This window comes from Saccopteryx leptura, chromosome 4 (assembly GCF_036850995.1).
Source record: "Saccopteryx leptura isolate mSacLep1 chromosome 4, mSacLep1_pri_phased_curated, whole genome shotgun sequence".
In the NCBI taxonomy this organism is placed as follows: Eukaryota; Metazoa; Chordata; class Mammalia; order Chiroptera; family Emballonuridae; genus Saccopteryx; species Saccopteryx leptura.
In genome coordinates this window covers 34,528,088-34,540,108 of record NC_089506.1, presented here as the reverse complement: position 1 = coordinate 34,540,108, position 12,021 = coordinate 34,528,088, and the positions used below count along the sequence as shown (strand labels likewise).

The 12,021-nt window shown below is 46.9% G+C and overlaps 1 protein-coding gene across 2 annotated transcripts in view; it reads left to right on the top strand.

The window, feature by feature from the left end:
* Positions 1–12,021, top strand: part of SH2D4A (SH2 domain containing 4A) — a 76,343-nt gene that overhangs the window by 4,216 nt on the left and 60,106 nt on the right. For both annotated transcript variants that reach the window (XM_066380465.1, XM_066380466.1), the window contains exon 2: positions 942–1,319. In XM_066380465.1, coding sequence (XP_066236562.1) covers positions 1,139–1,319 — 181 coding nt within the window. In that variant the 5' untranslated portion in view covers positions 942–1,138. The remainder of the gene's footprint in view (positions 1–941; positions 1,320–12,021) is intronic.

The following is a 12,021-nucleotide window of genomic DNA, read 5'->3' as shown; positions in this document are numbered from 1 at the left end:
AACCACTGTGAAACTACTTATGAATGTACTCGTCCAGGCTACACTTTGGTAAGAAATCAAAGTGAATGACTCCTTAACATTTGAGTAAATATCCTTCTGTTGGCCCCTTCCATGACTCTAATCGCTGACTTCCACAGTCTTTTTAAAGAAGCCTCTAATAAGTTCTTTTATAAAGCCAGGATCCTTTGTAATGACACTAGTCACCTTTTCGTTCCCCCAGTTTATCTGATCTGTAAATTTAGATTTTATTAAATTAGGTTATCTGGAGGACGTATACCTAAAACCTGGTGGCCTTCCAGAATGTACATGAAGGTTCTCCTGCACCTGCAGTGTTTCCATGGTTTCAGTAGGTGGTCTGGAAATTGCACTGTCCTTCTATGAAGATGAGAGTACAGAATTGTGTTCATTCAGTGCGAATTTTTAAGGGGAAATGGAAAAATGGCATTGTGGTCTAATTTTTATTTCTTCTTTTTCCTTCCTTGAACATGGTTCTCTTTTGATTTGGTTTGAGGTGGGTAATTCTGTGAAATTTCACAAATAGTATTTTGTTTTGAAATAAGCTGTTTGGAAAGAGGCTTTTAATTTCCTCCTATGCCTTTTTTTCTTTCTTTCTTTTCTCAGCCATACAGTTGGTCTGTGAGGCTCTGAGGTAATAAGATGTTTGCTTGGTTGGGACAAGGCCAAACCTCAGTTAATTTTTTTTGTTTCCCTGAGATTGACCTGTAAAAAGGCAGGGTTTGTTTTGTTTTATTTGATAAAGTATCTTTGGAAATTATGGGATAGAGGTTACACAAACTCTTGACAGAGCTGCCTCAGCTTTTTTCTTCTCCCCAGAAATGAAAAGCGATACTGTATTTCCTCCAACCTTTATTCATGAACCTGTCCTTGCCCAGCTTCTACACATTTTAACACTGCCTGTTGTTGGCTGTTGCTCTTTGCAGGCTCGTGAACGGCATTTTGGGCGGGATGACCAGTGCCAGGAACCTACGGCCAGTTTGCTGAGTTATTGTCCCCGTCATCTGGGATTGCTGTGAGTCTCTGGGAAGGTCCGTCCAAGTGCCAGCCCCGGTGGAGGCACAGCTGGCAGCCATTTGCAAGAACTTTGGCCACAGGTGTAAAAGACTCCAGACCCGCAGAGATGCTGAAACAGATACTGTCGGAGATGTACATAGATCCCGATCTGCTGGCAGAGCTCAGCGAAGAGCAGAAACAGATCCTCTTCTTCAAGATGAGGGAGGAACAGATCCGCCGGTGGAAAGAAAGAGAAGCGGCAATGGAAAAAAAGGAGTCCTTGCCAGTGAAATCCAGACCCAAGAAAGGTAAACTTAACTGTGCCTCTTCCATGAATGTGTTAGGAGGCCGGCTCCTGGCTTGTTTTAACATTTCACACTAGTCAGAAACAAGCCAGGTGTGTGTTCCCAGTTGGGTAGACGGACACTAAATGTTATTGAGATTCTAATAGTGCAGTTTATCAACTTGAAGTCTACACGCAGGAGCACATACACAGGTACACACAGGAGTTACCCTGGGGTTGTGTAAGCTCGTTGCTTGCTTGAAACCAGCCTGACCTAAAGCTAGATTAAAAAGTCCCCTGTGAATTTCATGTGAGGGTTAGTAAGGAAGGTTTCTGTCCCCCTTTATTGTCACAGATGCCTAGTGCTCTATTTAGCGGCATACGAAGTCCTTTTATCAGCATCTTACAGCAATTGTGTCTGCAGTTTTTAGATTTTAAGAGATTTTTCTTTGAATTATCTTTTCTTTTTTTTGAAAACTCCCTCTTAAAATACAAAGACTGCTATAAGGAAAAAGTCATAATACTTTTTAATATTATAATTGTTTTAGTGTAAGTTAACTTTTCAGACATATTTCTTCCTGACACAAAGAATGCCTTGGTAGCTTGAGGGGGCCTTTTGAGACCATGGGGAAGGAATTCTTTGTACATTAAGACTTAGGGTATATATATATATATATATATATATACACAGTCATAGAAAAGCACACCTTAGCCCCCCTCCCCCCACAACCAACCCCCATACGCCTCCGTCAGATTTTGTTATGGATGAATAAGTTGTTTTTAAAACACAGAGTTTTCAAGGTCACTTATGCAGGCATTCAAGACCAATTTCTCCTTGTTTTATTAAGCTAGGAAAATAAAGTTTGGTAAAACTATTTGGGGTTTCAAATACTGAGAAAATGAATCTTACTTGAATGCTGGTATGTTCACAGACTCAAAAAGTTAGTCATTTGAGTAACCTTTGCTGTATACTGCTTTTTATTAAAAACTTTTTCCAACTCAACCTTCGTAATGATACAGAAATAAGTGCATATCTCATTTATTATTATTGCTATTATCAAGAACAGCTGTTTGGTAGACATCTGTTTTGTCAGACACCATGCAAAGCATGTTTACACACATGATATCTCACCTTACAAAATGTCTACAAAATCAGTATCAATTTTCCTATTTTTCAGAGGAGGAAACTAGAATCAGAGAAGTAATATATGCAAGGTCACACCTCCAGAAGGTGCCCAGTCCTGTTGGATTTCACAGTACTCTACACTATCCAAATCGAATTTTTCCTTCCACAAGTAACATGTCCAATCTGAAACATAACCCTTTGACTTTTCTGAACTGGATTATGCCTCTTCTTGCATGCTTTAGTCAGAGTTTATCAGATATAACTGGCCCTGTGTTCATTGTGAACATAACATACTGACGTGGTGGGTAACTGGGGACTAGTGGCCTAGACTCTTCGTTAGACTTTGGGCTTCTCATGTTTACTGAATCGGTCTCCCTGTGGTAACTTAAGAAACAATTTCAGTTTCTTTGCTTAAATCCTTTCTTTGCAGAGTTTTGAATCTACCTCTCAGAAAACCCATATGAGTATATTAGTTAAATGATCATGAAAAACTATATTAATCCACACAGAAAAAGTTCCAGCAGTATTTCCCGTGGGAAGTTTATTACTCCCTTAAATGTAACACTTGGAAAAATATTTTTTTGCATTAAGTTAGTTCCTTTTCTAATGACAGAAAAGGCACGTTTTTGGATCCTTTCCCCACTTCCCCCTAAAAAGACAACAGTTCTCTTTCATATCGTTCTGCCTCTGAAGCTAAAGCCACAGATAAAGGCAGTATTATCAGGGCACAGGATTTCCAGAGGTGTGTTTGTGCGGCACACTCCTAGCCCCTGGCCCTTGTTTGTTGAGACACCTCACTGTGCCCTCCTGCCCCTTTCAGGCCCAAGCTGCCGCCTCCCCCGCCTCCCCTGCCTCCCCTGCCTCCTCTGTATCCTGTATCCACTGCCTCCCCTGCGTCCCCCGCCTCCCCTGCCTCCTCTGTATCCTGTATCCACTGCCTCCCCTGCGTCCCCTGTGTCCCTTGCATCCCCTGCCTCCCCTGTCCCCCCATCTTCCCTGCCTCCACCCCATCCCCACCTGGCTTGTACCGCCTGACTCAAGTACTGCTATTTCTTAGCAGTTCTTAGCCAGACTGTGGCTTTGGAGAATGGCCTTACCCTGGCTCCTTAAATACATCTTTGAGTTTGTTTTTTTTGTGAGTTCATTTGTTACCCCAATAAATTTAATTTTAAAAATTTAAATATATTTTATACCCCCCCCACACCATCTAGCTCATCGCCGGCTGCACTTTCAATGTCAGCTGGTCATTGTTATCTCCAGCCAGTCCACTGCAGTGAGTTTTCAAGGAACATCACTGAAATGTTTGCCACTGGGCATCCAGGTACCGGTCCACCTTGTAGTAATCTTGGAGCTAAAGTAGGAGGGGCTGGGAAACAATCAGCAGTTTGGATTTAATTCAGGATTAGAGCTCAAAGTCATTTCAAAATGTGGTGGGCAAATGGGATTCTTAGAGAGGGAGAGGATTACGGACCTCCTGTGACTGGTGGGGTCGAGAGCTGTATTGTCTGTCGTTGCAGCCACTAATTAGGTGCGGCTGTCAAGCACATGAAATGAGGCTAGTTGGGACTGAGAAAGAAATAATATAAAATACCACATTAGTAATTTTATGTTCATTCTATAGTGACATAATATTTTGGATATCTTGGGAAAAATGAAACATATTGAAATTAATTTCACCAGTTGCTTTGATTTTGTAATGGGGCTACTAGAAAATGTATAATTACAGATGTAGTTCACATTTGGACCATGCTGCTCTAGACTAGAAAAGTAGCATCAGCAGGTGTTTATTGAGCTGATGGTGTATCAGACGCTGCTGAGCTCAGAGCTTCAATGTATTATCTCGTTAAATAATCATGGCCAAGCCTGAGGCTCAATTAATGCTCACACTTTTGAGGCTGAGGGATGTTAACTAACTTGCCCAGGGCAACAACTGGCAAGCAAGTAATAGAGCTGAATGGACCTTGAGTCTGACTCCCAAAGCTGGTGCTATGAACAGATATGCTGCATGTCAAGCTTTCCTGGAGCTTCAACAGCTACTGTTGTTTGCAGGTGCCTTGTGTGCATCTGAAACATATACACGCATCAGAGCTCTGCCAGGGAGCCTTCATTCTGTATTCTTTTTTCTGGTAACACAAATAGAGGAGGCCTTTATTTAGTAGAGGGCTGCCCAGCACTTGTTTCATTAGGTCTCGCTGAAGTTGATGGAAACCTAATGCAATAGGCTGGGATCTGGTCCCTGTGTGTGTGCCCTTGACATGAACTTGGAGTCATGTAACTTCGTTTGCTGGATCATTTTTATCTACCTATCTATCTACCTACCTACCTACCTATTTATTTATTTATTTATTTATTTATGTGAGAGGAGGGGAGATAGAGAGACAGACTCCCACATGGCTCTGACTCGATCCACCTGGTGACCCCCATCTGGGGCCAATGCTCTGCCCATTCAGGTCCAAAGCTCACAACCAAGCTATTTTTAGTGCCTGAGGCAGAGGCTGCACAGAGCCATCCTCACTGCCCAGGACCAATGTGCTCAAATCAATAGAGCTTATGGCTGTGGCAGAGGAAGAGAGAGAGAGAGAAGTGAGGGAGGGGTGGAGAAGCAGATGGTTGCTTCTCCTGTGTGCCCTGACTGGGAATCAAACCAAGGACTTCCACATACCAGGTCGACACCCTACCATTGAGCCAGCTGACCAGGGTCATTTGCTGGATTCTTATTGTTTACAAATGAGTAAGTTCTTTTATGCAGAGCCTTCCCTTTTTCATGAAACAAGGATCAATCCATTGGTTTGTGCCACCTGCGGTGTCGACTTCCTCCCCTCTCTTTGCTCTTAAACTCTTAAACTGCTGGATTTAGCTCTTACCTCCATCGGTTCTTCAGCCACTTTGGACTCTGTTGAATTGTGGCTCAGAATGTCTTTCTTTCATGGTGTCAGGAGTCTCCTGCTCTCTCCATTACTGTTTCTTTCCATCTCTGCCTGACCCCTGAATATCTGTGTTCCCCAGCGGGCGCCTCACTCCTCGCTGGTGCTTTGTAACTTTGAGATGGAGTTGAGGGGCTCATAGATGCCTTTGGGAATTTACTGAAAGCTTGGACCTAGGAAAATGCACACAGACAACATTCTGAGTATAGTTGCCCACTGTTCACAGTTTCCTGGGTTCATAGATTTGAGGATAAAGTTGCGGTCTCTGTAGCATCTCCCTGGGGTGCCTCCTCTACTTGTTAGGGTTAAACACCACCAAGTGCCATCACTCTCAGGCCCGTACTGCCAAGTCAGACCTCTCACCTGAGCTTCCGTCTCAGTCTCAGCGGCCTCGTGAGCATCTCCACTCAGAAGACCCACGAGCCCTGCATGCTTGATGCACAACCTTGTTCATCAGTGTCACTCACCCAGTTCTCCTGCCACCTCAGCGCCTGCCGCTGCCTGTCATCCTCTGTCACCATCAGTGGTACTGTTTTCTTCCCAGTCACCGAAGCCAGGTACCCAGGAACCACCTGGTTACTCCTGACCTCATCACACACCTCGTCACTGCACCCTCTGGGTTTTACTTCATCTCTATTTCATAGTGTCCCTCTCTCCGCCCTGGACTGGCTGTTAGTAGGTGCCAGGCGTAAGCGTTGTATCTGTGTTATTTCATTTAATCCTCACAAGAATCCAGGAAGGTGAACGTTGTCCCCTTTATCCTCACAAATAAAGAAACAAACTTAGAGGAATGTGTGTGGTGGAGACAGGATTTAAACTCAGGTCCAAATCTACTCCAAGTCTGAAGCACTTGGTCTGTTCCCTTAACTCTGGGCTTCACAGTTCAGCTGGGCTCGGCTTCTTACGCGGTGAGCGGCCGTGTGTGGACAATAGCCGCCCTCGTCCCTTTCACCTCCTGAGCGCGGGATTCAGCTGGTCTCCTCTCCTGACTCAAGTTCTCACTTATTTCAGCGCCACCTGCGTCCCTGGGCTGTAGCGCTGTGCAGGTCCCCAACTCCCTTTCTGTCCTTTTGTCTCTAAAATAAGCATAAAAATGTACAAGTTTTAAAAGATGGACGTTAGTCTTAGTAATTACAGGATTATTACCCAGGTCAACAAATCTAGCAAACAAGGGGGAAAGCCACAGTTTTAAGTAATTCAGGAAGTCCTGATAGGACTCGCCCTGGTCCTCATTAAAATGCACACGGGGCCGGACTGAGCCTTCTCCTGGCCCGTCGTGCTGTGCGAAGCCCAGAGGGAATGTGATGGTGACCCCACACCCCAGCTTGTCCAGCAGAGTTCTGTTGATGTCCGTTATTCCGGCATCCCTTTTGGGGGCAGGTTCACATTTTGCTCTCTGAAGTGTTTCAGTTTGGACGATACAGTATGAGGCTTCCCTAGACATACTGCTGGTTTTGTAGTCCTACGACGGGCTAGTTTTGAATTCTTGTTTCAATTTCACTAACTCTGTGATCTCGGGCCAGTTCCTTACCCTCCCTGAAGCCTCCGTTTCCTCATGGTAAATTAGGGGTAGTAATAGCCTCAGGTGAGATTCTAAATGTTTACTGGCACACATGACACGGGCACCCATCAGAAGGGACACAGCCAGAGCGCCCAAGTCCTAGAGGGTGCCCCCCCAACCCACCAACCAGGCATTTGTCTTTCATTTCCAGATGGGGGTGGGATAGGGTATCCACCACTCAGAGTGGTGGGAGGTACTTGGGATGTTGGGAGTTTAGGGTAGGATATTGATATTTTAACTTGGTAAGTGCACTGCTTTTATCAGCCTTGATAATACCCCCACTGTATTTAGATTTGTTGGGAGGTTCCCGGTGTTGATGCTCTTCTGTCTTCTGTTAATTCAGTCCTGGGTCCTCTGTTGGTGTGGGGATAGGGTACGCTCTCCACAGTTTCAGTTACCCACAGTCAACTGCGGTCAGAAAATATTACATGGAAGATTCCAGAAACAAGCAATTGATAAGTTTTCAATTGCGCGCCATTTTGAGTAGCGTGATGAAATCTCGTGCTGTCCTCTGTGTCCTGCCCAGGGTGTGACTCATCCCCTCGTCCAGCTGTGTGTGTCTCCTGCCCGTTTGTCACTGAGGAGCTGTCTTTGTTACCAGATCAATGGTGGCAGAACCACAGTGCGTGTGTTTAAGTAACTCTTGTTGGACCTAACAACGTCCCCCCTAGCCATTCATCTAACTTTTGTTACAGCGTATTGTTGTAATTCCTCTACTTTATTATCAGTTATTATTGTTAACCTCTTACTAGCATTCAGTACTATTCACAGCTCCAGGCAGCCACTGGGGGTCTTGGAACACATGCCCCGTGGATAAGGGGGGGACAACTGTGTATTCTTCGCTCTTCCCCTCCCACCCTTACCTATTAGTGTGGTTCCAGTCGGGGTGGAGGCCAGGTGCCAACTCTCTGAAGCCCTGGAGTTGGCCGACCTGCCCATGAGGAGGTCATCCCCACTGACCCCTCTGGTCTCTCCCTCCTGCACCCCCGCTGGGCCCGCCACATGTGGAGGAACCAGACACAATGATCACGTGAACAGCGTCATGCTGAAATATAAGAACTGGAGTCAGCCTGGCATTTCCTTGCCAAGGACGTGTGTCACTGCTTCCTGTGATATTTTACAGCACTGCCTGGTTATAGGTTTTACGTGGGGACTGAGCTGGGGACGGGGGGTCTGCCCAGCGAGTCTGTGCTGTGGCGCCAAGCAGGACTGACCCATGGTTCCAGAAAAGTTGTTTTTAGAAGAAATTCTCAGGAACCCCTAAGATCGCAAACATGAAGAACCCTGCAGTATATCAACACGATCCAGGGGCTGGGAGAAAACTTATAATTAAATGGAAGTGCTATATAAAGTCCTCTCTCTCAGCTGTCTTCTGATTAAAGAGTGCATGTAATTTCAAGGTGCACTAGATAGAAAATCCAGAATGCCCGGATAGCATCATATATATTTATGAGCCAATTTTATTTTATTTTAACTTAGAATAAAGAGTTGTATATTTTTTAATTAAAAAATTTTAATTCCAGATAATGTTCATTACATTAGTTTCAGGCATACAACATAGTGGTTAGATATTTATATAATTTACAAAGCGATCCCCCCAGAAGTCTAGTACCCACCTGGCCCCATACATAGGTATGACAGTGTTGTTGACTATGTTCCCCGTCACTGGTCTGTAACTGCCAGTTCGTACTTAATCACTTCTCATTTTTCACCCGCCCAGTCCCCCATCTGGCAACCAGTTTGTTCTCTGTATCCATGAGTCTGTTTCTGGGTTTTGTTTTTTCTGTTTGTTAGTTTATTATTTATTTTACATTCCACATAAAAGTGAAGTCAGAGGGCAGCGCCTTAGGGTCCCTAAGGCAGTCCTGTGGGGACAGAAATGGTCTACGCATGTCAGTTTTCAACTCTTACGGGACTGGAGCTTTTCTCCTCTCCTGCCAACACTTTCTCCCTTACCTAGTCTCGGTCATCCCTCTGTCCGTCAGTCCCTTGACCTCATCCCTGCCACCTGTCCCACAACCCAAGTGTAAAACCTGTCCATGTCTCCCCTAGTTAAAGCCATCTTCCAGCCCTCGGAGCTCCCGAGGGCTCTCTCTGCCCCTTGGCCTGTGCGCAGTGCCTGGGGCACGCAGACACTCAGCGAACCTTTGTTGACCGAATCCTCACATTCTCCCTCACAAAGTCACCTCTCCAGACCATATATTTATACTTATAGCCTCCGTCTTTCACTGTTCTTTCTGTCCCACTTTTTTAGCCTGTTCCCCCTCCCTGTCCCCCTCAAATCGCTCTCTCAGAGGTCAGAGGTCAGAGGTCTCCAAAGATCTTGCTCAGCCTTCACCTCCTTTCCCCTCATCTCAGCACCTGCGGTCTCTCCTCTCGTGGCCGCCTGTCTCTTCCTACGTTATTAGTTATTTAGGGATCAGAATCCTCTTCCTTTTTCTCCTTTTGAGTCAGCACTCTCTCTTTCCTCCCTTTTCTTCTGCTTCCTGCATGGAGCACATGCTTTTCTGGGGTTCTCTTCGAGGCTTCCTTCTCTTTGTGAATTCCTCTGTGCCCATGGCTCAACAGTGACATCTAGAACGTAATTCCCAAATTCGTGCGGCCAGGCTCAGCTCCCTTCTGAACTCCAGTTCAGTCTTTTAGATCGCTACTGGAACGGCATGTAGATTTCTGGTCAAGTTAAACATCATGGATGCCACATTCCCAGAACATCTCATTATCTAACTCCTCGAACAGCTGCGTGTTCTTGACGTCCCTGTTTCTGCTGACCCCCCACCGACCTCCCAGTTACGAAGTCTCGCAATGTCGGCATCATCTTTGAGTCCTTCCCGGATTCCGCTGCCTGTTGAACGTTGTCCTTTCCCTCATTGGGGCTGCAGCTGCCTGCCTCCCGGTCTTCTCACGCTCGTGTCTCCCCGCTCCCTCCCCACCCCATCACCCGACACCCACCTCGCACCACACTGACCCGGCGAGAGGCTGACGTGTCCTGGCGCTCCCTCCACCGCTGCTGTGATCCTGGCATCGCCCGCACAGTCAGTCACGGACTCTGCGTTGGCCACTCGGTCACATACATGGAGCTGATACTTTCTGAGCATTTATCATGTGACGGGCCTGTGAGGTCCGACTTCTGTCCGGTCAAAGGGGGCTCAGGCTCAGAGAGGTAAAGTGACACCTACGTGGTCACATCAAGAGTTGGTGGAAGCACTAGGATTTAATACCCCTTTCTGGCTTTGTGCAGCACAGGGCCTCCCTGTAAACCCTCCAGCCAGGTGTCTCGGACCCGTGCCACAGGGCCTTGGCTCCCTTGTACATGCTCAGCCCATGGCCAGGTGACCCCGAACCCCTCCCCAGCTCTGGTTGGGACCCTGCTTCCTCGCAGCCCCTCACTGACTCTGTGCTCTGACCTCTGATCATGGTGTTCTTTGTGTTGAGCACCAAACCCTCTCCACTCTCTGTCTGAGTTCCATATCCAGCCACTAAAACTCAGCACAAAAAAAATCTCTTATTTTTTCTCTATCTTTCCAAAGCAGTTTCTCCTTCCTTTGAATGCTCACCAGACTTAAAATTTAAGGTGGTTGTAAGGAGGCCTTCCAAACTGGTTAGTTCATCTTTTTTTTTTTTTTTTTTCTGAAGCTGGAAACAGGGAGAGACAGTCAGACAGACTCCCGCATGCGCCCAACCGGGATCCACCCGGCACGCCCACCAGGGGCAACGCTCTGCCCACCAGGGGGCGATGCTCTGCCCATCCTGGGTGTCGCCATGTTGCGACCAGAGCCACTCTAGCGCCTGGGGCGGAGGCCAAGGAGCCATCCCCAGCGCCCGGGCCATCTTTGCTCCAATGGAGCCTTGGCTGTGGGAGGGGAAGAGAGAGACAGAGAGGAAAGCGCAGCGGAGGGGTGGAGAAGCAAATGGGCATTTCTCCTGTGTGCCCTGGCTGGGAATCGAACCCGGGTCCTCCGCACGCTAGGCCGACGCTCTACCGCTGAGCCAACTGGCCAGGGTAGTTCATCTTCTTAAGCATTCCCATAGCACCTTTAACACCACCCTCCCCAAATGCATTACCTTTATAATTAATTAATCGCTCACTGCCTGCCTCCTCCAGCTAGAATGTAAGGTCCGCGAGAGCAGGAAGCGGTTTGTCTCGTTCCTGTTTACACGCGTCTACCTCAGTGCCTGGCACACGGAGGAAACAATAAAATTTATTAAGTAGGTAACCGGATGCCTCTTTCTCTCACAGACTGCAGGTGACTTGCAGGAAATGGCCTCCTCTGTTTTGTCCACACATCTCCTGGCATCTAGCTTTGCATCGGCTCCTGGTTAGAAATTCTCAGGTTTTGTGGCATGAACTAAACAGAGATCTTAATAGATTTTCCTCGTGTTGGCGTGAAATGGAAGGTGTCAAAGCTAACCCTCCCCTCCCTGCAATGACTCCCCGCCCCAAGGCTTTAGAGTGCCATGTGGGACCGCTTGAAGCCCCTCTTTGCTCTTGGGCCCCACTTAAGAGCTCCTGAAGGCGAGGAGTAGGCAGATCAGATTACCGATTACCGTCAGTGCTTCTCTGTCAAGAGCCCATGTTTCTGGCATCTGGCTAAATCTGACATGTTATGGCTACTTCTCTTTCTTCTTATTCCCAAGCCCTGATTTCTTTAACTTCACCACCCTCTCACTACCTTCCTCCTTTTTTAACTTCAAGACTCTGGTCCTCTTCTTTGGTTCTCTTCTCTGTTCTTTGTTCATGAGCACCCTCGTCTGTTCCCAGGCAGCGCTGGGATTTCTGCCCCCGCCTGCAGCATGTGGGGGTCTCTGGAGACAGTTCTGGGGGAAGCATGTGCCGCGCCATATGGAGCAGAACCGCTGGGTCCCCGTGTTCCCGGCTTTGTGCCCCTTGGTGCTCTGCCTGTCTCCTCCTAGGGACCTCCCTTCTGCTGTTAAAAATATTGGTAGAGTATCACTTAGGTGAAGGTTGAGAGATGGAAATAGTAAAAGACATTGTTAGTTGCCCTGAGAGAGTGTTATAAAGAGAGTGTTATGAGGTATGACAGCTTTCTAAAGTTAACAAGCCCTTTGGCATTTCCCCAAACATAGCCCAGAGCTGGCCAGGGTTTGTCCCCAGGAG